Genomic DNA, 27,436 nt, shown 5'->3' on the forward strand with positions numbered 1-27,436 from the left:
TTCATTCTCCAAATATTTATTGAGCACCTATTATAAATAGGCAATGTGCTTGAAATATGTTGTTAACAAGACAAAGATACCCCTTAACCCAAGAAATTTAGAGTCTAGGGTTACAGGTAAATATTAATCAAACAATCCCACAAATAAATCATGGTTTATCATGCTATTTATCATAAAAAAAAAAGTTATGGCAAATTGTGAAAGGGTATCACCTGGGGGTTTGATAGGTTCTCTGATAGCAGATGAGGTTTTGCCATGGAAGAGACATTTGAGTTAAGTTCAAGGGATGAACAGGAATTACCCAGGAAAGGGGTGGGGTGCGGGTTGGGGAAGGATGGTGAGGAGCTGTCCAAACAGAGGAACAGTATATGCAAAACCCCCAGGCAGGATAAGGCACAGAGCATATGGAAGACCAGAGTGCCTAACAGCAGACAGCAAATAGGACAGTGGTCTGGGATGAAAGGGAGAGTGCTTAGGGTAGGGCTTTGACTTTTATCTTAAGAGGACTGACATGGGGATCCCTGGGTGGCGCAGCGGTTTAGCGCCTGCCTTTGGCCTAGGGCACGATCCTGGAGACCTGGGATCGAATCCCACATCGGGCTCCCGGTGCATGGAGCCTGCTTCTCCCTCTGCCTATGTCTCTGCCTCTCTCTCTCTCTCTCTGTGTGACTATCATAAATAAATTAAAATTAAAAAAAAATAAAAAAAGAGGACTGACATGCCGAGATCTGCGCTTTATGACAGCTCTGGTTGCTCGGTAGAGACACTGCTCTGCAGAAGGCCAGAGAGGAAGTGGCCACTAACGAGGGAGAGAGAGAAAAGAAGAGAGGAGCAAGCGAGCCCATGCTGTTGCGAGGCAGTATAGTGGAGATTAAGGGTGTGGGTTCTCAATCAAACCATCCAGCTTTATATCCCGGCTTTGCCAATTATGACCTTGAAAAATTACCCAAGCTCTCTGCTTCCTCAGCGTTAACATGGGGACAGTATCTGTCTACCTCCCAGAATGAGGATAAATGACTAAGACACCTGAAGAACTCGGAACAGTACCTGGCACACATTCTCATTACATGTGTTGGCACAACAGGCACAGTTACCATATAAGAACTATTAGATTAACACTGAACTGCTGATTAAAGTGGGAAGTGGGCTGGGCTGGGCTGAGTCTCATCCACTTGTCCACCCCTGTCCTAGGTCCCACCCATGCAGTCCTACATCCCTGGGGCTTCAATGACTCTTTCTGCCAAATAAGGTTGGCCTGAGAGTGGCCTGTTGGAAGCCTGGTTCCTGGGCACTGTGTGAAAAAAATGGGGTGACAGCAGCTGACCCAGTTGAGTCATACAGGGCCACTCCTGATTTTAACAAATTACAGCTAAAACAGGAGGCTTTTGCATCTCATATTTCATCCAAAAAAAGTTAAGCATTCTTTTGCTTGCTGACATGTAGATAAACTGCTTTTAAAAAGAAATAACAGTTGGGGAGGGAGGATAGGCCACAAAACTAAAAGGAACAGCCTTGAAGGAAACATTGACCTCAGAAGGGGTATGATCAACAGAAATATCTTTGAGGAACTCCTTAGAAGTTTATCGTTGCCTTCACCACCTGCCTCACCATGGTTCTTCTCCCTGTCCCCTTAAGCCATATTTGTGACCTGGTTTTAAGCAGAGATTCAGTCAACACCAGGTTCTAACCTTCTAAAAATTTACTCAAGTACAAGGAAGTCCATGCATCAATACAAGCCCCACCCCAGGAATGGGCCTCTGAGATCTCATGGCCTGTGGCTGGGTGGTGAGGTCTGTGAACCAACAACCCAGACATCTGTTCCGGAATTCGGTTACAAATCAAGAAATATTTGGACTACTCCGTGTGCCAAACACCTGTTCTGAACCACTCCCACCATTCCTGACTAGATGTAACTTCCTGGTGATTCTGGGTTACATCTACCGGCTATAGAATCACAAGGGCAAAAAGGCCTCATGAATCTGAGGACCGGGGGGCTATAAACCCAGAATTACTCCAACACAAATGAGAGGTTCTGCCAACCCAAGGGAAGTACCCAAAGGTCGAAAGAGCGGGGAAGACTTGGCAGGGGAGGTCCTCTCCAGACAAGGTAGGCTGCTGGACAGCGCAGCCACACAGAGAAACAATGAGAAAACAGACAGGGGCTCTACTTAGGACTGCAGACAACACTTGTTCATCGAGAACAGGGGTAGGTTCAGGAAAACTGGCAAGTGGCCAATTGTCCCCAGCGGCCCTGGTGAAATCAGGTCACTTCTGTCCCAGAGAGGGCAGAGCTGGTGGAGCTGTTCTTCAGGGCGGCCCAGCCTCTCTCCGCCTCACCTCACTCGGCCAGAGCCAAGTTTGTGGACTGCAGCCGCTCTGTCTCCTGGCAGATGTTCTGCTCCACAGTGTCACACTCAGCCAGGAATGCCTAAAACGTGAATGCAGGGCAGTGAGGGACCATCCAGGACTAGCCATTCCCTGCCCATACAAGGCTCTTGCTCAGCCATTATGGGGAACCCCTGGGTGAATGATTTAAAACAGGCTATAGAGGAATGGAGCCAGCCTGGGCTCCCAGATAAGGGGAGGGAGGCAGAGGCCAGTGTAGGAGCAGGGTTTCTGACAACAATCCTCCAGAGGGGTGGTGAGGACAGGAAGCCTTGCCACTGTACTGCACAATTTCAGGGAACATGAATAGTGCCTCCTGAAATTGTGTCATATGGCAGCTATAACTGCTCTCCAACAATCTTCCTCCCCAATTAATTTAAATTCAAATACAATTACAGGGACATGAAAGGAGCTCTTCTCTTAGATTCTGGACTCATGAAATAACAACCAAAAAATGTCCATACCACACATCACACTTTTGCCCTACCCTACTCTGAACAGATAAACACACACATTAAACTTTGAATGCTTGATCACACAGCTCACCTGAACCCTTTTCACCAAACCCTTCCTTTTCAGTCTACTGTCTTTGAAATTTTCCGGCAGAATCTGTGGAAGAATAAATTGACACATAAATAATCTCAGTAAGAATGACATAACAACATGATGAAATACCCACAGTACACCAAATGCATCATAAGTCACCAACATGAACGAGACTTGCATTTTCAGGAATGATTTCCTCCCTTGATCTGTATTCCACATGGCCCTTCCCATGGCTCTCACCCCTATAAAAGCTCCCTTTGCTCTCAGTGTCTGGGCCATGGAAACTGATCTGTACCATGGACTTTGTCCTTTCTCTCCTTTCTATGTACAGATACTACGTCCTGGCCATGCCATGAGCTCACTGTGCTTATTCTTTACAACCTCCCTCACTCCCCGAGAATCCTATGCAGAGTAATTCACCCTCAAAAATGAGGCATCTAGCTGGAAATATCATTACCATCTTTTCTGTAAAAGGGATCATGGAGTTGATGATTCCCAATAGTCTCACAAGAGACTGAGTCTGGCTGAATTCTTTACAGATAATGAACCCAATGGAATCACCAGTCATATGAGTATCATGAAGCCCTCTGTTTCTCTGGCCATAAAATCACAGTCCATTTGGGTTCCAACTTTGTGAGGATTAGATGCTTTTAGGAAATATAAAAATGACAAAAGCCCTACGTTGGTGGATGTGACTGCTTAAAAATCAGGAACTATCTTGTCTTTCTGTGTATCTACCAAGGACTGAGCAGTGTCTCGCACACAGCAGGTGCTCAATATCCTCAGACAGTAAGAGTGCTTTACTGAAAGAGTGAAACTCACTGAAAAAGAGTCAAAGGAGGGCAGCCCAGGTGGCTCAGCAGCTTAGCGCTGCCTTTGGCCCAGGGTGTGATCCTGGAGACCCGGGATGGGGTCCCGCATCGGGTTCCCTGCATGGAGCCTGCTTCTCCCTCTGCCTGTGTCTCTGCCTCTCTCTCTCTCTCTGTGTCTCTCATGAATAAATAAATAAAATCTAAAAAAAAAAAAAAAAAAAAAAAAAAGAGTCAAAGGAAACTAGTTCTTCTCAGCTGAATATTTACTTACCAGTGTGTCAATCTCTTCCAAGATCTTCATAAATTGCTCGATTGTGGCTTTTACTCTCTTATCAAGTTTGCAGAGAGCTTCAGCTTGCAAATCCTTGGCCAGAAAACCCTGTACAGGAATAATGCATTCTTGCAAGGGTTCCTTGAGGCTGACAGAAAACTTCATGCCAAGGCACTGATGAAGTAGCCACACACTGAGCCCACATTCCCCCCAATAGGCTAGTCCAGACCTCAAACCCAGAATTTCATCTCTTGGAAAAAACAGAGCCACCCAAAGCACTGTAATAGGCTGCAGGCCACTATCTCACACGGCCCACTGGGGCTGCTAATGCCTCCTGAGCCCTGGCTCCGATGAAGCCTTCAGTCACCAGTGTATACCCACATAGAAGCAGATGTTAAGAACATAAGGTGTAGGGATGCCCGAGTGGCTCAGTCCATTAAGCATCTGCCTTCAACTCAGGTCATGATCCAGGGGTCCTGGGATCGAGCCCTGCCTCAGGCTCTCTGCTGAGTGGGTAGCCTGCTTCTCCCTCTGCCTGTCAATTCCCCTGCTTGTGCTCTCTTTTTCTCTCAGTCAAATAAGTAGATAAAATCTTTAAGCCACAAAACAAAACAAAATACAAGGTGTAGAGTCTGATAGGCCCAGGCTTGAATTCTGTCATTTACTGGCTTGTGATCTTGTACAAGTTACTCAACCTCTCTGAGCCTTAATGTCCTCATTTTTATTTATTTTTTATTTTTTAATTTTTTTAAAAGATTTTATTTATTTATTTATGAGAGACACACACAGAGAGAGGCAGAGACACAGGCAGGGGGAGAAGCAGGCTCCATGCAGGGAGCCCAACGTGGGACTCGATCCCAGGTCTCCAGGATCACACCCCAGGCTGAAGGGAGCACTAAACCGCTGAGCCATTGGGGCTGCCCAATATCCTCATTTTTAAAATGGAGATTATGATACCCACACCAGATTATGATACTAGGAGGATAAAGAGAAATATATATAGACTCTTAACATAATTCCTGACACAGACATGTGTTAACAAACAGCAACATTGGGGTGCCTGGGTGGCTCAGTCACTTAGGTGTCTGCCTTCAGCTCAGGTCATGATCTCAGAGTCCTGGGATGGAGCCCTGTATCAGGCTCCCTGCTCACTGGGGATTCTCTTTCTCCCTCTGCCCCCTGCCCCTGCTTGTGTGCTTGTGTACACGCACACTTCTCTTTCTCAAATAAATAAAATCTTAAAAAAAAAAGCCACATTTACATTGTTTTTATTAAATTATCTTGCTATGTAGTCACATTGCTTGGCCTAGTGACCAGTTAGCTGGTGACAATGGGTAGACAGCCAGGATCTCTGCAGATTTTATCAGATGTAGATTTGACCACATGCAATAAAAGCTTTTTTTTTTTTTTTTTTTTAAGTTTTATTTATTTAGGGATCCCTGGGTGGCGCAGCGGTTTAGCGCCTGCCTTTGGCCCAGGGCACGATCCTGGAGACCCGGGATCGAATCCCACATCAGGCTCCCGGTGCATGGAGCCTGCTTCTCCCTCTGCCTGTGTCTCTGCCTCTCTCTCCTCTCTCTCTCTCTCTGTGACTATCATAAAAAAATAAAAATTAAAAAAAAAAAAAAGTTTTATTTATTTATTCAGGAGAGATACAGAGAGAGAGAGAGGCAGAGGGAGAAGCAGGCTCCATGCAGGGAGCCTGATGTGGGAGTCGATCCCAGGACTCCAGGATCACACCCTGGGCCGAAGGCAGGCGCTAAACTGCTGAGCCACCCTGGGATCCCTGCAATGAAAGCTTTAAACGTTAGCCAGCAATTCCAAGTCAAAGAATTTATTCTACGCCCAAAAAATAATCGGAAATGGTAAAAAAATATTTATATTCAAGGATGTTCAGAAAAGCATTAATGCATAATGGTAAAATAACATTAGGTGATGAACAATAAAGAATTGTTAGGTATATATATTGATATCATGATATATTCATATATGTTACAATGCTATGCAAGGTTTGATAAGTATGATCATTTAAGATTTTATTTATTTAAAAGAGAGAGAGCAGGCGAGCATGACAGGAGGAGGGACAGAGAGAAGTAGACTCCCTGCTGAGCACAAAGTCAATGCAGGGCTTGATGATCCCAGGACTCTGGGATCATAATCTGAGCTAAAGGCAGATGCTTAACCAACTGAGCCACCCAGGTGCCCCAACTATGAACATTTTTTTTTTTAAGATTTTATTTATTTGTTCATGAGAGAGAGAGAGAGAGAGAGAGAAAGGCAGAGATACAGGCAGAGGGAGAAGCAGGCTCCATGCAGGGAGCCCTATGTGGGACTCGATCCCAGATCCCCAGGATCAGGCCCTGGGCTGAAGGTGGCACTAAACCGCTGAGCCACCTGGGCTGTCCCAAGTATGAACATTTTTAATGACATAAGAAAATGTTTAATTCTTTTTTTTTTTTGTAATGTTTAATTCTTTTAATCAAATAAAAGAACAATTTACAGAGTGTCCATAATACTATATCAATTTTTTTATTTTTTATTTTTTAAATTTTTTTAAAGATTTTATTTATTTATTCATGAGAGACACAGAGAGAGAGAGAGAAGCAGAGACACAGGCAGAAGGAGAAACAGGCTCCACGCAGGAAGCCTGACGTGGGACTCGATCCTGGTCTCCAGGATCACACCCTGGGCTGGAGGCGGCGCTAAACCGCTGAGCCACCCGGGCTGCCCTATATCAATTTTTTTAAATGCAAAAATATATTCTAGTCTTTAGTATTGGTTATCTTCTGAGTCAGGGCTTTATAGGTATTAGTGCTCATATGTTTACTTAAAGTTATACGATGGGCATGTATTACTTTTGTAACTAAAACAGAAACATACATCTATTAACATTATAAAATTAGAGGGAACAAAAAGAAATATGTGGTTTGGGCCTAATTTTAGTATCCCTTCTCTTATACAAGGAATTGAACAGAATGACCCCTGCCTCAGCTAAGATCAAGCTCAACTTGGGCCTTTTCTAGATCAACAATGTTCTCTGTCTTGCTAAACAAGTAACAGCTGGGACTAGGAGAAGCTACCTGTTCCATTACAGACAATACAAGACCCCTGGCATGGCAGGTACTCTCCTAAGAGCACAAATGGATGCAGGCTGTGGTTTGAAAATAGCAATGACAATCACACTTATAAGGGCTGCCTGGGTGGCTCAGCGGTTTAGCGCTGCCTTCAGCCCAGGGCGTGATCCTGGAGACCCGGGATCGAGTCCCACATTGGACTCCCTGCATGGAGTCTGCTTCTCCCTCTGCCTGTGTCTCTGCGTCTCTCATGAATAAATAAATAAAATCTTAAAAAAAAATACACACAATAACACTTATAAAAGCACTTAGTATGTGTCAGACTCAAACTACATCATTAAAAAAAAATTTTTTTTAAAGCAAGCTCTATGCCCAATGTGGGGCTTGAACCCACAACCCTGAGATCAAGAGTTGTGTGCTCTACCAACTGAGTCAGCCAGGTACCTCTCAAACTGCATCATTTAATCCTCACACCAATGCTAAGGAGAGGTACCATCATTTTCCCCTTTTATAGATAGGGAACTTGAGACAAGGAAACTTGCCCACAGTGATAGAGGGTAAAGCCAGGATCTGGACCCAGGGAATCCAGACTAGAGAGCCTGCCCTAACCACACATTTGTATCTCCCCAAAAAGAGTGACCTGTTGGATTCCAGTAAGCTCTTTGTTCAATCCTTCCAGTTGGTCAGCTATCTTCTCCACAGACTTCTCCAAATCTTTCAGTTTCTTTAGTTCAATCTCTTCCTCTGGACTGTTCTAAATGTTTAAGAATAAAATGAAGTCAATAATCACCAAAAATAGTAGCTTCTGACTGGGAAGAAAAAAAACCTAATGACAATTGGGCTAAAACCACTCACCTGGAAAAAAAATAGCTTTGATTCTGCTGCTTCTTGGAAAGCTAGAGAGTTACCCATGAATGTTTTCTACCCACAAAGACGTTAGACTAGAGAGAGAAATACTAAGTAAACATTCTGCAGGGACCCAGACAGCTTGGGTTGAGAGAATGGAGCCAAGTCAAGTGCCAGATTCAACCCGAGCCTGAGGCTGATCAGCAGCTGACTCCAGACTGAAGCCTCCAAGGGGAACAAAGGACAGTGGACACCCGTGAGGAGTCCACCTGGTGAGACAGGTGCAATTCTGCCATTCCTTTGACTGAATTCCTAAGTGCTACCCACCAACTGAGCGCTCCCATTTAATGAGGACGAGGACAAGGATGATTACTTTTGTTGAGCAGTCCCTCTACTATGCTAAACCTTTGTCTGTACTATTATTTTAAGCCTTACCACAACCCAGGGAGGAAGGCAGGGTTTTATTTTATTTTATTTATTTATTTTTAAGATTTTATTTATTCATTCATGAGAGACAGAGAGACAGAGAGAGAGAGAGAGAGGAAGGCAGAGACACAGGCAGAGGGAGATGCAGGCTCCATGCAGGGAGCCTGATGTGGGACTTGATCCTGGGTCTCCAGGATCACGCCCTGGGCTAAAGGCAGCGCTAAACCGCTGAGCCACCTGGGCTGCTCAGAAGGCAGTGTTTTATTTTTTTTTTTTTTTTTTTTTTTTTTTTTTTTTTTTTAAGGCAGTGTTTTAGATGAAACTGAGGTTTAATGTAAAGTAACCTAAGGTCACATAGCCCAAAAGAGTTGGATGGAGACTTGAAATTGGACTTGGCCTCACATACCCCAGGGCACTTCTAATTAGGGTCCTATTATTTCTTTAAACTCAACCGTTAATTTCTGCCCATTACCCAGAACGATTCACCCTGACCCTTGAGCAAGAAATCTAGAATATTTCCCCTTCTCTTATCTCAACAATTGGTAGTCAGGGCCAGCAAGTTTCCTGCTTGTTCCAAATTGTTCACATTCTTCTTCGTGGCCAAATCCTGAGTGCCAGACTCCTGACTGTTCTGTGGCTGGACTAGATATTCTTTGCCTTCACTTTGCTAATCTCTGCCCTCTCTCCACTCTGAATTAGCCACCTCACTCAAAATAAGGAAACTTCCTATGACCAACAATTCCACTGCGTCACAATGCCCGGCTGGCCTGAGCCCTCTCTCATCACCCCAGGGACTACTGTCCTCACCAACTGGCTCTTTTCCTACCTCAACTTAGTCTGAACCTTTCTTTCTAGCCAAAGAGGGCTTCCTCTTGTGGAAGATTTTAGTGGAAAAGGTGTTTAAAGGGAGAGAGACTCATGAAATTTGCAGAGAACTTATTTTAAAAATCTGTAAGCTCAGTGACACCTGGCTCAGTGGTTGAGCGTCTGCCTTTGGCTCAGGGCATGATCCTGGGGCCTGGGGATTGAGTCCTGCATCAGGCTCCCTGCGGAGAGCCTACTTCTCTCTCTGCCTGGGTCTCTGTCTCTCTCTCTGTGCCTCTCATGAATAAATAAATAAAATCTTTAAAAATCTATAGGCTTATTTTAATAAAAGTTTCTCTTGCAAATCCCCTCCAAGTGAGTAAGGCCTCACTCAGGCACATTTTGACAGATTGAGATCCACTACCAACACAAGAGCTACGTTATTGAAGCAGCATAACTATTCATAATTCCCAGAGCAAAAGCCATAGTCAACAGGAGCCAGAGACCATGAGAATAACAAACCTGTAACCCCATCAAATAAAGAGAACCACAACTGTTTTGAGATAGCTATTTCACTAATGCAGATTCTGGGTCCCCAATTTGGCCTCCCAAATAGGAATATGTATAAAAGACCTTAATCCTTTAATTCTGGAGTATTCTGATAGAGAAAGCAATTTACCTTCTTCCCAATTAACATGACTCGACAACCATTTTGTATTCCAAGGGCTGACAATGGCTTCTCCATTTCCTTCAGAGATTTTCCTGAAAAGAAAAGTTATGCCAAATGGTAATAAATTATATAACACTGAAAATAGACTTCAGCAAGGTTACATTAAATAGACAAGTGTGTTCACTAATGAGAAGGGGATAAATTGGTGTAATCTTTCCCAAAGGTGCCTTAGTCCAGGAATTTCACTTCAGATTTTATTTTAAACAAATAACTGGACATATGCCTACATAGTAAGTGTTATAAAATAATCTTCAATGCAACCTTAATCATTAACAGTGAGAAACTAGAAAGAGACAAACATTTAGAAACGGGGCTAATTAACTATGTATCACTACAACGGAAGACTTTGTAGGCATTAAAGCTAATTTTTTTCGGGAAACTGCAATGCCACAATAAATGATGGCTCAGTTTTATAAGAAAAAGGTAATAAAAACTGTATAATCAACTAATCTGTTTTGTCAACTAAACACACACACACACACACACAAATAAAAACCTATGCTTCAGGATGCCTGTACAAATGGATAGAAATATGCTGAAATGTAATGAGGGGTTTTATCTGGGAGAACATTTTCTTCTTTGTGCTTTCCTTTATTTTGAAACATGGATTTCTATTGCCTTTTATAATTCTATAATAGAATGTTTTTAAAAAGAAAACACAAGGATGGGGTGCCTGGGTGGCCCAGTTGGTTAAGCATCTGCCTTCAGCTCAGGTCATGATCCTGGGGTCCCAGGATTGAGCCCCACATTGGGCTTCCTGCCCAGCGGGGAAGTCTGCTTCTCCCTCTGCCCCTCCCCCTGTTCCTGCTCTCTCTCTCAAATAATTTTTTTTTAAGATTTTATTTATTTATTTGTGAGAGACACAGAGAAAAGGCAGAGACATAGGCAGAGGGAAAAGCAGGCTCCTCGCAGGAAGCCCAATGCAGGACTCAATCCCAGAACTCTGGGATCATGCCCTGGGGTGAAGGCAGACGCCCAACCACTGAGCCACACAGATGTCCCTCAAATAAATTAAAAAAAACCAAGAAAACAAAAAAGCAAGAAGTTACACTATAAAGTATAAATAAAAATGCTTCCCATTGCTAAATTCATTATGACGGGCACCAAATGGGATAAATGTGGCCCTATGAGATACACAATAAGAAGTTCCCTTGGGAATGGGAAGAAAGAATGGGGATAGAAGGGAGGTGGGTCCTGGTAGAAATCAGCAACATCTACTGGGCCTGCCACATCCAGATCCCTGGTAAGTTTGTTCAGCACTGTGCTGAGCATTGGACACAGCAATATTTTCCCTCAAGGAGTTAGTTATTCTAACAGAGAAATGAGATGCTCAGCGACTATGAAAACACTTAATAGTAATTTCAATACAAGTCATACAGAAGTGGTAGAGAGTGCCATATGCACATATGTTGGGAAGAGGGTCTAACTTAGCCAGGGAGGATTACCCATGTGCTTTCAGAAAAATGGTAAGATTTCTGCCATCCTCATGGGACTTCAACTCTAATACCTATCAAAATGTTTGAAGGTGTCAGTATATAGAAGATCCTCAATAAAATGTGTTGAAGGGGATCCCTGGGTGGCTCAGCGGTTTGGCACCTGCCTTCAGCTCAGGGCATGATCCTGGAGTCCCAGGATCGAGTCCCACATCCAGCTCCCTGCGAGGGGCTTGCTTCTCCTTCTGCCTGTCTTTGCCTCTCTCTCTTGTGTGTGTGTCTCTCATAAATAAATAAATAAAATCTTAAACAGGGATCCCTGGGTGGCGCAGTGGTTTGGCGCCTGCCTTTGGCCCAGGGCGCGATCCTGGAGACCCAGGATCGAATCCCACATCAGGCTCCTGGTGCATGGAGCCTGCTTCTCCCTCTGCCTGTGTCTCTGCCTCTCTCTCTCTCTCTGTGACTATCATAAATAAATTAAAAAAAAAAAAAATCTTAAACAAAAATTTTTTTTAATAAGTAAATAAATAAAATGTATTGAAGGAACAGATGAAGAAACAAGCAAATAAGAATTATCCCAGTTTAGGGGGATCCCTGGGTGGCTCAGCGGTTTAGCACTGGCTTCAGCTCAGGGCGTGAACCTGGAGACCTGGGATTGAGTCCCCCATCGGGCTCCCTGCATGGAGCCTGCTTCTCCCTCTGCCTGTGTCTCTGCCTCTCTCTCTCTGTATGTCTCTCACGAATAAATAAAATCTTAAAAAAAAAAAAAAAAAAAGAATTATTGCAATGAAACGCCAGGACACCTGCACCCCGAAGTTTATAGCAGCAATGACTACAATAGCCAAACTGTGGAAGGAGCCTCGGTGTCCATCGAAAGATGAATGGATAAAGATGTGGTTTATTTACACAATGGAATATTACTCAGCCATTAGAAACGACAAATACCCACCATTTGCTTCGACGTGGACGGAACTGGAGGGTATTATGCTGAGTGAAATAAGTCAATCGGAGAAGAACAAACATTATATGGTCTCATTCATTTGGGGAATATAAAAAATAGTGAAAGGGAATAAAGGGGAAAGGAGAAAAAATAAGTGGGAAATATCAGAAAGGGAGACAGAACATGAAAGACTCCTAACTCTGGGAAACGAACTAGGGGTGGTAGAAGGGGAGGAGGGTGGGAGGTGGGGGTGACTGGGTGGCGGGCACTGAGGTGGGCACTTGATGGGATGAGCACTGGGTGTTATTCTGTATATTGGCAAATTGAACACCAATAAAAAATAAATTCATTTAAAAAAAAAAAGAATTATCCCAGTTTAAAAACTAAGAGTTACTATTAGGTGAGGTTAAGCAGTTTTAAATAGGCCCTTTAGCCATAAGGACTCAAAGCTAGAAGAGAAATGCCTACCCTTAAATATAAGTTTCTGAAAAGGCAGTGGGACCCCTGTGGCCTCTTCAACAACCTGGGCCAGGTCTTGGACAATTGGCTCACTACAGCCCTGTTGCGGGGTAACGTGAAGATCGTGCTTCTCATTGCCTGGGAAGAGAGAAGAGTGTTCGATGAAGAAAATTCTTTCACATAAACCAATACAGGCTGACACTTTATTATATTTATTTATCCAGCCTTCAAGGCCCAGTTCATTTGCCACCACCTACTCCAAACAGCCTGTCCCCTGCCATTTGCCCAGCTTTGGTGACCTGCTCAAGGATTTTTGTTTCCTCTGTAATAGTAACAATTTAGTGATTATCAGCTAGCATTTTAAGCACTTAACGTGCATAAAGGACTGACAACTCATTTCAAACATCATCTAATTTAATCATCAGAACAACCCCATCAAGTAGGTACTACCTATATTAATCCCCATTTCACAGATAAGCAAACTAAGTTCAGTCCAGTTAAGACCTGCCTATGGAGACCCCACTGAGGAGTCTGAACTTGACTTCAGATCTATCTGACTCCCAAGGCCATGCTTTTCATCACAAGTCATCTGCTTCCTGTGGCCTAACTGCCCTCTACTCTGTACTGTAATGTTCTTATCTCCTTCGCTGTCAGGAGTAAGGGATTATTTTTCCTACAAGTCTGTCCCAGAGGGCACACCTGGGCACCTACACAGTTGGTGCTCAGTGAATAGACAACGAATGAGTAAACTCAAACAGAAGAAAACTTATTAGCTCAATTATTTTCCAGGTATATGGACAGTAAGAAAATAGCCCAAGCCCAGTGCATATGCCAAGCCTTAAGCCTGCACAAGAGCCACATGAAGTTAGTGGAGTAGGTGCTACCAACTTCACAGGGAAGAAACCATAAGTTTATAAAGGAGACATCCTAAGGTCACTCAACACTGAAGGATCTCGAATACTGGTCTTCAGATTCTGAGGCCCTGGGGTCTCCCCTAGTCCTGAGGAGCTCTGGAGTGAAGTGACTTCGTTTAAATCGATGTCAGCTCCAACAGCTGACAGACCCAAAGGGTGCCCAGAGCGTATGCTTGGAGCCACAGGCCACTCAAACAACAGTCGAGTTTAGACTCAGCAGACACAAAGGTGTCCAGACACCGACTGCAGTCATACACGACGCGGCCAAACACAACCCTGATGTCAAGACTCACAAAACGGCGCAGGCACACACTAACCCATACAACCACGACCAGCACGGACAACGGTGCCAAACACACACAAGACCCCGCGCTTCCGGACGCCGGCACCAACACAGGAACACACAAGCCGGGTTGGCTTCCGGAGGACACGTGGCCAACCCCAGGGCCGCCGCCGGACTTGGGCAGTCCGGCCCCGTGCCCACCCGGCCGTCCGAGCTCACTGTGGGTGACGGTCACGCTGAGCCCGGCTGCCGCCATTTCCTCGCTCGGGGCCACCTCCTGGCCCTCGGTCACCTCTTCACTTTGGGCCACTTCTTCACTTCGGGTCACCTCTTGGCTCCGGGCCACGTCTTCGCTCCGGGCCGAGCGAGGCCGCACTTTCTTCACCCGCGACCTGCGAGCGCCGGCGGCGGCGCCCCTGGTGGATCCGGCATGCCCGCGGGCCGCACCCCGGGCGGACGATCGCTGAGAGGGAGGCGGACCGCGCTCGGCCGGGAGCACCGACTGGCGCGGCTCCCGGCCCGGCCGAGGGGCGCGCCGCCGGGGACCCAGCCGCTCCCGGTCGCCTCGCGGTCTCCGCGCGCCACCGCGCTCCGCCAGACCCGCGCTTGTTGACCACCCAGCGGTGGGAGCTGAGTTCCGCGCCTTGCCACCCCGCCCGGCTACCTCCCCGCCCCGCCCCGCCCCTCGGACCAGGCCCCGCCCCTCGGACCAGGCCCCGCCCCTCGGACCAGGCCCCGCTCCCGCCCCGGGGCATTCCGCCACAGCCGCCCGGCCCCACCCACTCAACCGAGGCCCCGCCCCACTTATCTGGAGCCCCGCCCCGCGCCCTTCCCCGAGGCCACGCCCCCGATGACTGCCTGCCACCTCCGACCTCGCGAAGCGCTCCTTCCCCGGAAGGCCGCCCTGAAAACCCGGAAAAAGAGTCGGGAAGCTCCAATAGGCGCTTTGCGCCTGCGCATGCGGGGGCCGGAAGTCAAGGCGAGGGCGGAGGTGACTCTGCTTCCGTTTCTAGTTTTGCTCCAGTGTTTGGGTTTTCTTCGTGGCCGCCCAAGATGAACCGATTCTTCGGAAAAGCGAAACCCAAGGCTCCGCCGCCCAGCCTGACTGACTGCATTGGCACGGTGGGCACTTGACGCCACATAACTAGATTCTGGGACTCTTGACACTCCCGACCCCGCCCACCCTCGGTTCTGGCTCCTACTCCTCCATTCCGTTCCCGGTCCCGGACACCTCGGCCCTCTCCACCTCACCTTCGTGCCTGTTACCCAGGTCATTCCTGACGCCACAAACCAGGGACCCCTAACCCTACTTGCACCCAACCCCTTCTGAGGCCCGCTGCTCTTTCTTTTCTTACTCGCTCGCTCTTTCTACCCCAACCAGCCGTAGGCCCGCATCCTTCCCCCCCTCTTTTATCCTCCATGTCTCTCCCACATCAGGATCCTCAACTTGATATCCTAGGTCAACGTATCCGTACTCCCATCCTGGATCTCAGTAACAGGAAATTCAGAACTCTGGCCCCTCACATTAAGCTACCACCCTGTCTCTAAGCGAATAGCATTAGATTTACAAAGCCCACTTCTCACACACCTCCTGGTTGAGCCCACAGCCTGACTAGTCTCTGATTGTAGGGGAATATCAGCTCAGCCCATTGATCCCCCAAGTTCTTTTCTGCTCAAGCACACTTGAAAGGATCCCTAGAACATGAGAATCGGAAGGGTGGAGTATAGTTTATAAAAGCCCCCCAGTGTTTCTGACTAGGAATCTCCCCCAGTTGGGAACCACTTTTCCACCCTTCTTTCCTCTCCTGCCCCTTCCCATGTAAGTGTATTGTCATAACTACCACTATTTCCTTAAGGTGGACAGCAGGGCAGAATCCATTGACAAGAAGATTTCTCGACTGGATGCTGAGCTCGTGAAGTATAAGGACCAGATCAAGAAGATGAGAGAGGGTCCAGCCAAGGTAAGGTAGGCGGCAGCTGCAGAAGGTGCTGCAAAAGCCTAGTTTGAGCACCTATGGAAGTAGGGCCCAGTGGTAGTCTGGTAAGGAGAAAACACGTGAGGGTGTATCCTTCAGGGAAGAGGGTTTGCAGCTTGATACGAGAGGAAGGCTGACATTAAGTCTGGTGGAGAGAACATGCTGACCACTCGTCCAGAAGCATGTCCATGGGAATTAATATATTCTGCTGAGAAGGTGGCAATCTCAGAACAGTGAGTGCCAGGCTGGTTAGCTTAGGTGGGTATAATAGACTGGTTAAGGAATGGCATGCTGGGAAAATTACTAAACTAGTCATCTGGAGACCAGGGTTCTATTAGTAACACCATCACTATCTACTAGACATGGCTGTCATAAAGTCTTAATATCTTATTTTCGTCTTCTATTAGGTAGAAATATAGATTACTATATTTAAGTTCATGGACTGTGGCTATAGAACTACTTTTTTCTCTGACTCTAACTCATTCACTACTTGAGCTAAGTTACCTAGCGTCACTGAACCTCAGTTCCCCCGTCTGTAAAATGGGCATAACATCTACTTTTAGTGTAAAGATTAAATGAGGTAATTCATATGACCTACATAGCACTGTGTCTGGTACATAGAAACGTTCATAAATAATAAATGTTAGATATTATGATCTATGAGATAATACCTGCTTTTCCTGGAACTTCACTGGAGAAGACAAAATACAATGATTTATGGAACAGTATAGAAAGGGAGGTGACAAAAGGCTCTTCTCAGCCATCTTAGTTGGATAGCATGGAATGAAGAGTGATCAGAGGCAGGAAAGCTCATCTGAACTTGGCATGAAAGCCTAAACCATAGTGACAATCATGAAAATGATAGGAAAGTAATCACTTTGCAAATTAGTTCTGAAAATCAGTAATGAAATGACTGCATGAAGAGACAGAGAGGAAATGTAAGGTTGATATAAAGATTCTTAACCTAGAGAAGTGTGAGATTAGTGGGACCATTGTTAATAATATTAATAAGAGCAGATTGAGGAGTTTGGACATGTTGAGTTTTATTGGATAGCCAAGTTGGCTTTGAGAGGATGTCCAAGTTGGGAATCTCCTTGAGGCAACTGGATATACAAATAGGCACTATTGGGGGTTGCCATGGGAAGAATATGTACTAAGAAAGGGGAATGCAGTTTAGTACCCTGAGATGTGGGATGCAAAGAAAGAGATGAGCTGAGGCCTTAAAGACTATGTTTAGGGGGCAGCCCGCGTGGCTTAGCGGTTTAACATCGCCTTCAGCCCAGGGCATGATCCTGGAGACCCGGGATGGGGTCCCTTGTCGGGCTCCCTGCATGGGGCTTGCTTCTCCCTCTGCCTGTGTTCCCCCCGCCCCCCATCTCTCATAAATAAATAAATAAAATCTTAAAAAAAAAAAAAAAAGACTATGCTTAGGAGGTGAAGAAGAGGCCAGGAGCCACTATGTCTACAACTTTGAAGAAGAGAATAAGTAGATATGTAAGTCTGAGGATATGGGAGATTTCTTTTACTATGTGTGTGTTTTCTACTTCTTTTCATTAAAATCTGTTTTTCTCCCCCAGAATATGGTCAAACAGAAAGCCTTGAGGGTTTTAAAGCAAAAGCGGATGTAAGTTATAAGTGTAACCTTTCTTCCAGCAGGTTTAACTAAAAGGGAAATGGTCTTTTATTCTTCAGTTTTTCAGTTTTTCAGTTTTTTTCTTCAGTTTTTTTTATAAGCATTCTTGTTTAATTGCAAATTTCCTTTACATATCTGGTGAGCTGGGATTTTCTCTCCCTGCATGTTTAGCACTATCTGTTGCAGCACTATCCATCTAAACAGAACTTTTTGTTATGATAAAGATGTTCTTTTTTTTTTTTTTGATAAAGATGTTCTGTATCTGTACCATTCAGTACATCTGTACCATTAGCCAAATGTGGCTAGTGTGACTGAGGAAGTGTTAATTTTAACAATTTAAGTAGCCGTATGTGGCTAGTGGCTTCTGTATTGGGCTGCTCAATTCTATAGGGTTATCCCATATTTATTTAATTAGAGTATGCATTTCTGTTTGTCTGTAAAATTGAGAATCCTGAATACTTGGTTTCTCCCACCAGAATAGATTTAAGTGTCCTTAATTTATTTTCAGTGACTGTCTCAGTGTTTGAGCAGAAGCCAAATAGCATCTTTGTGCTTACTCTTGTGGGCTGTTCAGATGATGAGATCTTCTGCAGAGTTGCAGGGATCAGATGTAAGCAGCTTATAAGGAATCAGAAAGGTTGTTGATATTTCTATTTTTATTTTTTAAATCCTTTTTTATCAGATACCACCTTCCTCCTTTTAAATTAGACAAAATTGGAAGAAGAAATTATAATGCCTTAAAGTGATGAGAGTAGATAGCACTGCAGTTTTTAAGTAACTTTTTTTTAGCAAAAGGAATGCATATTCATCATAGATGCTTGGAAAATACAATGAACAGAAGAAATCATTTATTTGGATTCCTACTACCAGAAATATCCATTTTTAGAATGCTGATTTCTTACAGTTTCTTATCTCTGCATGCACATGCACGGAATCTATGCATATAGCTTTTTAGAAGACAAATTATATTATGTATATATGGGTTGTCCTTTTCCACTTCACATTATATCATAAGCATTTCTCTCCTTTTATACATTCTTTGGAAACTTTATATTTTTTATTGAGGTGATTATAATTTCACCACCATTTGCCTGTACCATGAATTGACCAATTTTCAGTTAGATGGTTGCCAAATATTGTATAAAGACCATAATGACATAAGTCTTTGAGGTAGTATTATACTACCTCTATATCTTTGATATAGAACTTTATTTTAAAAAAACATTTTGAGCACCAGATATTACATCAGGCCAGATGAATTACCTAATTATGGATACAAGATTAGTAAAAAATAATACCTATCCTCAAGAAGTTCAGTCTACTGGAAAAACAGTTTAGTTTTATGTATGAAGAGCCTTAAAAATCGTCTTACCCTTTGCCCCAAGAATTCTACTTCTGGGAATTTATCATAGAAGTCATTTGAAACATCATAAAGACATATTATGGGTATGTAGTAATGTAGAAAACAGCAAAGGCTATAATCTTAAGTGCAAAATAGTCTCATAACTAAGAACAAAGACAAAGTATTGGAAGGGTACATCAAATGATATTTGTGCTAGAGTAATTAAATTGTTTTTGCCAATTTTTCTGTATACTTAATTTTTAAAAGTTTTTTTAAAGAAAATTCCTATTTAGTGTTAGAGATACTTTCTTCCTGAGGATTTCTATCTGGCTCACATTTACCATTCTTAATTGATTCTAAAAAGGTATGAGCAGCAGCGGGACAATCTTGCCCAACAGTCATTTAACATGGAACAAGCCAATTACACCATCCAGTCATTGAAGGACACCAAGACCACGGTATTTCCATAGCACCCTTTCCCATGATTTTATTATTTTACTCTTTTCTTCTTTTCCCATAGTATTTAAAAGACAATTTCACCAACACGGCCTTTTAAGACATTGTGCTCTCTCTTACCTTTTTTTAGGTTGATGCTATGAAACTGGGAGTAAAGGAAATGAAGAAAGCATATAAACAAGTGAAAATTGACCAGATTGAGGTGAGATATATACTAGTTTCTGCAAGTATGTACACTAGTTTTAGAAAGAATCCAAGTGAATGTGTACATGATGGAAAGAACACAGATGATGGATTGAATCTTGGGCTTGCCATTTACTAACAGGGTAACTTTGGGAAAGGGTACCAGATGTCTCTGTCTTCTTGTTAACGCAAGATCCTTTTTTTTTTTTTTTTTTTTTAAGATTTTATTTATTTCTTCATAAGAGACAGAGAGAGAGAGAGAGAGAGGCAGAGACACAGGCAGAGGGAGAAGCAGGCTCCCTGTGGGGAGCCTGATGCGGGACTCAATCCCAGGACCCTGATCATGACCTGAGCTGAATGCAGACTCTTAACTACTGAGCCACACAGGCATCCCTAACACAAGGATCCTAATGCCCTACCCAGTTATTGTGAGGATGAAATAAATGAGCTTGTGGATCTATGCACGTGATACCTGGCACATACTAGACACTCAGTAAATAAGCAGCCAGTTTCCTATTAGAGACTTATTTTTTTTTTTCTATTAGAGACTTCTAACTAACTTAATGATTTTGAGTCTCTTTCCTCAATTGTAAAGTAGTGATGTTGCTACCCATCTCCTAGGATTGTCACAAGTGTTAGATGAGGATATATATGTCAGATGTTTAACACAGTTCCTGGAGTAGAGCTGGTTCGCTTTTCTAGTAATTCTCTTTAGATTTTTTTTTTTAAGAGTTTCTTTATTTCATGAGAGACACACAGAGAGGCAGAGACATAGGCAGAGGGAGGGGTAGCATGCTCCATGCAGGATCCCACTGTGGGACTTGATCCTGGAACTCCAAGATCATGTCCTGAGCCGAAGGCAGATGCTCAACCACTGAGCCACCCAGACATCCCTACATTTTTTAAATTCAATTTGCCAACATCTAGTATAATAACACCCAGTGCTCATCCTATCAAGTGCCCTCCTCAATGCTCATCACCCAGTTACCCGATCCCCCCATCCACTTGTTCACTGTTATATCCCATACCTTAAACAGTGCCTGGCCATAACTGGTGCTCAGAAAGTTTTTGATGGTTGATGAACAAATGAACAAGGAAAGTTAAAGTTGCTAAAGCAGTCTGCCTAATTCAAGCAGTATTTGTTGGTTGAGTACTTACTGTCTTCCTGGCATTTTACTGCTTCTGAAGAAGTATTCTCTGAGAGTGTGGATCTTTAGTACAAGTGAAGGCATTCCTCCCATCTTAGTTTTTTTCAAGCACCCCTCCTTGGACTGCCTGTGGCTGTCTTTCTTTCTTTTTTTTTTTTAAGAATTTATTTATTTATTCATAGAGATGCAGAGAGAGAGAGAGAGAGAGGCAGAGACACAGGCAGAGGGAGAAGCAGGCTCCATGCAGAGAGCCTAACTTGGGACTCGATCCAGGGTCTCCAGGATCACGCTCTGGGCTGCAGGCGGTGCTAAACCGCTGCGCCACCGGGGCTGCCCTGTGGCTGTCTTTCTAAACTTCCACCAGTCTTTGCTTACACGGAGTTCAGCTCAGTGACATCTTCCAGGACATTTACTGAGAAAATGTTCTGTGTATATTTGTCTTATTTGTACAATATTATTTGGTAATATAATGAAACTGAATTTTCATTCAGTTTGCTGATCCACCCAGGCATCCCAGTGTTTTCTTTTTTTAAAGTGTTTTTCGTTTTACTTTCTATCATCTTCACTTTTAAATGGAAAAACAGACCTCCAATTTGCAGGCCAAGAGGAGTTCTCAAATGTTTTCCGTTGCTCTAAAAATTCTGAAGGATAGGGACGCTTGGATGGCTCAGCCATTGAGTGTCTTCCTTTGACTCAGGGCGTGTTCCTGGAGTCTCAGGATCGAGTCCCACATCGGGCTTCCTGCATGGAGCCTGCTTCTCCTTCACTCTCTGTCTCTCTTTCTCTCTGTGTCTCTCATGAATAAATAATAAAATCTTAAAAAAACATAAAAATAAAATTTATGAAGGATAAATGGTGCCAGTTTGGACTTTCTGTTTTACCACCACTAATCTGTTCCCTTTCTGTGGAAATTTCAATCTGTGAAAAGCACGTTGATACTCTGCATAACCTTAACACAATGGAAAATATGTAGTGTTAAGTGCTTAGTGTTTTACAAATATTACAATAAAGCCGTAGAAAACCTTCTAAGGTATGGCTATTAACAATCTCATTTTACAGATTAGAAAATTATGGCTTAGAGACTTTATTTCTCACTAAGTAAGGCAAAATTAGAGCTTGCATATGTCTGATTCCAGAGTCTGTGCTCCTAACCATTATATTAGCTGTTTTATATTATGCTGTAGCACTTCTCAGATTGGTTTTACATTATGTCTGGCCTTGTAGTCTTCCAGTTAATCACAGGTAGATCATTCACAGATGACTTATGCTCTCAGTCAATTATTTTCACTAGCCTGGTTTTGGGTATCAAGCCTATCCCAATTCCATTTCTGTTTCTCCATCCAGGGTGGGCCTAGTACAACTTTTTGTACCACTCAGTTGTTTCCACTACTGTCCTTTTTTTTCCCTACACAGTGTAGTCAGTCTTTGGCTGACTTAAGATTAATTTGCTTGTCCCTATTACTTGCTTTTCTCCATAAACTAGAAAGATGTTGGTAGTGTAGATGCTGCTGGATTCATTGTTTTAGGTAAACTTTCTGTAATGACAAATTGCTGATGGGCATCTGTTCTTGCAGTAGGATTTTAGATTTCCATGAAGCACTTTATTTTTTTTTTTTTTTATGAAGCACTTTAAATTCAAATGCAAGATCACCAATTTAATTCTCTCTCTTTTTTTTTTTTTTTTTAAAGATTTCATTTATTTACTCATGAGAGACACAGAGAAAGAGGCAGAAACATAGGCAGAGGGAGAAAGGGAGAAGCAGGCTGCCTGCAGGGAGCCCGATACAGGACTTGATCCCAGAACCCTGGGATCACACCCTGAGCCAAAAGCAGATGCTCAACCACTGAGCCACCCAGGCGTCCCTAATCTTTTTTTTTAAGTTTATGTATATTTTTTGTAGTGATCTCTACACCTAGCGTGGGGCTCAAACCCACGACCCCAAGATCAAGACTTGCATGCTCTTCTGACTGAACTAGCCAGGCACCCCAATTTAATTCTTCTTTATTTTTGAATTTACATTTTACTGTCAAAAAGGAGGATTATGTGGGTCATTGGCATTCATAGTTATTGTTGGGGGGAATCTTCAGTTTTGTGATTTCTAAATAATTCATTAAGCTCTCTCATATTTTTAATTGGAAGGGGTTTTCAGGAGTTCAAACCTGTCCTTTTAAGGAGCATCTGCTCAGTGGCTGGCTAAAAAGAGTCTCTAGGTGAGGACTAGTTATGGTAAGGGAAGGAAACCAATAGTTGTTGAGAACTGGTATGTACTTAGCATTTTACATACATTACCTTTTTAAAAATTCCTGTTTCTAAGATTCAGAGGAGAAAGTAGAGTGGGGAATAGTTAGAGGAAAAATAGTAAGAAATGAATGAAAGCTGTCATGTATATTTCTATAAGGACTTACAAGACCAACTAGAAGATATGATGGAAGATGCCAATGAAATCCAAGAAGCACTGAGCCGTAGTTATGGCACCCCAGAATTAGATGAAGATGACCTAGAAGCAGGTATGTTGTGGGAAAAGCAATTAGGAAAAAAAAGGTTTAGAGTCTGAAAGGAGTAACTTCTTGGGACCTTCTCCCAAATGCTTGGGTTCTGTGAGAGTTAGTTTATGGTACAGCTTCTGGGCAAAGAGCTTGTGAGGCAGGCATGTCAGATTTGCATGCTCCACTGACTCAGGGAAGGTCAAGCTACAGATGGAAGTCGGGGCAAAGGTGTCTGCTCACCTAGTACTTGGTATCTAAATACTACCCTTCCATGCCATTTTCCTTTGGATTTTGTTCTCCCTGTTTTTGAGTCTTCTCCCTCAGAACAGCAAAGCAGATCAAGAAACAGTCACTGGCAAATACTTAGTGTACATCTACCATATGCCAGGTACTGTGTTAGGTGCTGGGGGTTCAACATTAAAGAAAGCTAATATGGTCCCTGCATTCATGAAGTTTCTCTAGCCAGAGAAAGAAACTGCTTGTTTCAAGCAATCAATTACAAGAGCACAAACTATTGGGAAGGAGAAGTATGGGGTACTATGGAGCACATGGCTAGAGAATTTAACCTAGTTGGGAGTGGAGACAGGCATGGATCCTGAAGGATGAGTAGAGCTTAGCAGGAAAAAAAATGGGAGGGGTTGTTGAATGGCCTTAGGAAGAGGAATCTCCCCAAAGAGAACAAAAACACTGATTTGAAAAAATACATATGCTCCTATGTTTATTGCAGCTTTGTTTTTAATAGCCAAAATATGGAAGCCGCCCAAGTATCTATCCATAGATGAAATGATAAAGAAGGTGTAGATATACACAGTGGAATATTACTTAGCCATAAAAAAGAATGAAATCTTGCCATTTGCAACAACATGGAGTCCAACATGGTTGGATCTAGAGGTTATAATCCTAAGTGAAATAAGTCCGACAGAGAAAGACAAAAACCATATGATTTCACTTATATGTAAAATTTAAGAAACAAACAAAAAGAGAAACAAAAAATCAGACTTTTTTTTTTTTTTAAATCAGACTCAACTATAGAGAACAAACTGGCTAGAGGAGAGGTGGGTAGAGGATGGGAGAAATAAGTGAAGGGGATTAATAGTACACTGGTCTGTAATGAGCACTGAATAATGTATGGAATTGTTGAATCACTGTATTGTATACCTGAAACTAATATAACAATTAATTATACTGGAATTTTAAAAATACATAAAAGTCTTAAAAAAAAATAGTGGCTGAGACAAAAGGTGGTAGTAGTGGAAAAAGAGAAGTGGATATGGAAGAGGGGAGGTCAAGGATGTCTATCAATGTCTAGCGTGAGTAACTAGGTAGGTGACAGAACCACCTCACACTGGATTTGTCACATGATTCCTTTGTCTCAGTTGTTCTCCTCTTCCCTCCCTCCCTCCTCTTCTTCTTCCCTTCTTCTTCTCCTTCTCTCTCTCTCACTTCGTCTCTTCCCCCCCACCCCTGTTCCTTCTCTCTCCCCATTCTGTTTTTGCCTAGAACCTTATATTTTATTCCCATTAATTTGTTTCCTATCCTGAATTTCCCCTGATAAATCTCTACCTGTCATTCTTCTTGGTCACTTCCAGCCCACTTTACCATAGACTTATTTTTTTTAAGGTTTTTTTTTTTTAATTTTTATTTATTTATGATAGTCACAGAGAGAGAGAGAGAGGCAGAGACATAGGCAGAGGGAGAAGCAGGCTCCATGCACCGGGAGCCCGACGTGGGATTCGATTCCGGGTCTCCAGGATCGCGCCCTGGGCCAAAGGCAGGCGTAAACCGCTGCGCCACCCAGGGATCCCTTTTTTAAAGGTTTTATTTATTCATTCATAAGAGACACAGAGAGAGAGAGAGAGAGAGAGAGAGAGGCACAGACACAGGCAGAGAGAGAAGCAGGCTCCATGCAGGAGCCTGATGTGGGACTCCAGGATCATGACCTGAACCAAAGGCAGACGCTCAACTGCTGAGCCACCCTGGTGCCCCAATTGTAGTGAAATGCTGACTGTTTCGATCTCAGAGTTGGATGCACTGGGTGATGAGCTTCTGGCTGACGAAGACAGTTCTTACTTGGATGAAGCAGCATCTGCACCTGCAATTCCAGAAGGCGTTCCCACTGACACAAAGAATAAGGTGAAAGCTTTTTTTTCTTTCTGTAAGCTATGCCAAATGGTAAAGGTTTTATGCCGGATCACCAATTTGGGAATCTTAATTTAGAACAAGGAAAGACTGTCTCAGTCATTATTTGGAGACCCTTTGCATTGGACTGTGGACAGATCATGCCCATTAGTGTCACTGATGCCCAGGAGTGTTTTTGTACATTAACAATTTGTATAATATACATAATTACCCTTGTGAGTTTTGCACTGGGTTCCACTTAGAGATTTTAGACAGCATTTCCTGGAAAAGTATCACTAACACATACATGAACCATGCCAGGCAGCAGCATGACAAAGTTTTATCTTTCATACTCATTGCTTAATTGTAGTGTGGATTTCTTACATAAAGATTAATAATTTAGGTATAAAACTTAGTGTAGGAAGATTCTCATTTAACAAGGTAAAGAATCAGGACACCTAGGTTTAAGTCTCAGCCCTGCCACTAATTGTCTTTGAGACCTTGGCAAATCACTTAACTGTTTTGAACTTTTCTGTTCCTTACATCTCTAAAATGCAGATGATTATAAGTATCTCACATAGTTGTGTAGACCAAGTTAGATCTTGTATGTAAAAGGACTTTGTAAGGGCATGTGATGTAATGAGCACTGGGTATTATATAAGACTGATGAATCACTGACCTTGACCTCTGAAAATAATAGTACGTGATATGTTAATTAAATTAACAGTTTAAATTTTTTAAATTTAAGTTTAAATTTTTTAAAGATACGTAAAAGAGAGTTTAAATTTTTTAAAGATACGTAAAAGAGAGAGAGACTTTCTGAACTGAAAGCCCTGTCCAAAGCTGCATGGTTGTCATTATTAGAAACAGATAAAATTCTGTTACTTATGAAATTCTGTCCACTCCATCTTAGTTCCTGATATGTCATTTTTTTCTATTGCCATTTATCCTGTTTCCCTTATCTCCCAACATGTACACTGAATGCGCAGAATCCTTGAGTAAGAGCCAGTCTCTGCTCTGCCTTTATTCTTGTATGACTTAGAGCCAATTAAAAAAATATATTTCTTTTAAAAAGAAAGAGTCGGGGATGGGTGTTGCAGAAGCGGGGATTCCTCAAGCAGACTTCCCCCTCCGTGCAGAGCTTGATTCAGGGCTTAGTCTCATGACCTGCGTCAAAACCAAGAGTCAGATGCTCAACCAACGGAGCCACCCAGGTCACCCAACTTGGAGCAAGTTAGATATTCTTGTTTTCTCTCTGAAGCTTGCCAGTTTTTCCCACCTATGAAATGTGAGGAGTAAAAGGTGGGGAGTAGCTAATTTCTCCAAATGTGCATCTTCCTCCACTTTACCCCTCTTACTTCATGAGTCCAGAGTAATCTTACCTTTCTCAACTGCTCATTCCACCCCACCCCATCCCTGCCTCTGACCATGTCAAGGTTCCAGGCACGTGGGTTGCTTTTTCTCAGCACACCTGAAATAATTTTTATTAATGCTACCTACCACGACTCACCTTTTTAAATACCCTGTAGCATCTGTGTTTCTATCTTCTATTTTCTGCTTTAAGAAGATCACAGATTCCTGAGTTAACCGTGCCATTGAGGTGTGGTTTCTTAATTGACAGTGGTCTCACTGCCCATAAGTTTGTAGTAAAGTACGATATAGAAGTAACTGTCTATCTTAGGGCACTGCTTCTTTAAGGATTGGGAAGCTACAAAAGGTAGTGGTTCACTTTAGGAATCAGAGTGAAAATGAATCTGGAGAAAAGGACGAACTCCTTAGCCTTTCCTGCCAGACCTTCCCTGTGCCCTTCCCCTTCGTAGGTTTTACTCTTAAACTATTTCTCTTCCTCTACCCTACAGACAGCCACCCCACCCGTTTTGAGCATTTCCAGTCTTTTCTTGGTTTATCACTTCCCCCTTTACCTTTCATGAAAATGCTTTCTCATCTCAGGGAGAGTTTGGTGTTCATTGGTTAAACACTCAGAAATGAGTTTTGACTACTAAATATTTGTAATCATTTATGTTATCAATTGAAAACCAGTGGTACTGAACTTTGCTTTCTTTTCACAGGATGGAGTCCTGGTGGATGAATTTGGATTGCCACAGATCCCTGCTTCATAGACTTGCATCATTCAAGTACATCGTGTAAAATAAACACATTATGTAGGAAA

General features: G+C 43.1%; 2 protein-coding genes across 2 annotated transcripts; one reads left to right on the forward strand and one right to left on the reverse strand.

Moving 5' to 3' along the window:
* BAG1 (BAG cochaperone 1) lies at positions 1-14,883 on the reverse strand. Its single transcript, XM_038553286.1, has 8 exons — positions 14,796-14,883; positions 14,143-14,607; positions 12,736-12,864; positions 9,844-9,926; positions 7,729-7,842; positions 4,015-4,122; positions 2,932-2,994; positions 1-2,428 (listed from the first exon to the last, which is right to left on the reverse strand). Exons 1-8 carry the CDS (start codon positions 14,881-14,883, stop codon positions 2,339-2,341), a joined length of 1,140 nt encoding a protein of 379 aa, XP_038409214.1. The 3' UTR covers positions 1-2,338.
* CHMP5 (charged multivesicular body protein 5) lies at positions 14,820-27,436 on the forward strand. The gene is made up of 8 exons (XM_038552600.1): positions 14,820-15,045; positions 15,780-15,884; positions 17,477-17,523; positions 19,239-19,332; positions 19,461-19,532; positions 23,061-23,169; positions 25,169-25,281; positions 27,336-27,436. Exons 1-8 carry the CDS (start codon positions 14,977-14,979, stop codon positions 27,384-27,386), a joined length of 660 nt encoding a protein of 219 aa, XP_038408528.1. The 5' UTR covers positions 14,820-14,976; the 3' UTR covers positions 27,387-27,436.

Source organism: Canis lupus, chromosome 11, assembly GCF_011100685.1.
Source record: "Canis lupus familiaris isolate Mischka breed German Shepherd chromosome 11, alternate assembly UU_Cfam_GSD_1.0, whole genome shotgun sequence".
Taxonomy (NCBI): Eukaryota; Metazoa; Chordata; class Mammalia; order Carnivora; family Canidae; genus Canis; species Canis lupus.

Bases quoted from the DNA above. Each gene is read 5' to 3' on its own strand.
- CHMP5 (XM_038552600.1), top strand. From the start codon at position 14,977: ATGAACCGATTCTTCGGAAAAGCGAAACCCAAGGCTCCGCCGCCCAGC. The intron at 15,046-15,779 runs GTGGGCACTTGA...TATTTCCTTAAG, and splicing joins TGACTGACTGCATTGGCACG to GTGGACAGCAGGGCAGAATC. The intron at 19,533-23,060 runs GTGAGATATATA...TATTTCTATAAG, and splicing joins TGAAAATTGACCAGATTGAG to GACTTACAAGACCAACTAGA.
- BAG1 (XM_038553286.1), bottom strand. From the start codon at position 14,883: ATGCGCAGGCGCAAAGCGCCTATTGGAGCTTCCCGACTCTTTTTCCGG. The intron at 14,608-14,795 runs GTCGGAGGTGGC...GCCTGGTCCGAG, and splicing joins GGGAAGGAGCGCTTCGCGAG to GGGCGGGGCGGGGCGGGGAG. The intron at 12,865-14,142 runs GTGAGCTCGGAC...CTCTCTTCCCAG, and splicing joins CAGCGTGACCGTCACCCACA to GCAATGAGAAGCACGATCTT.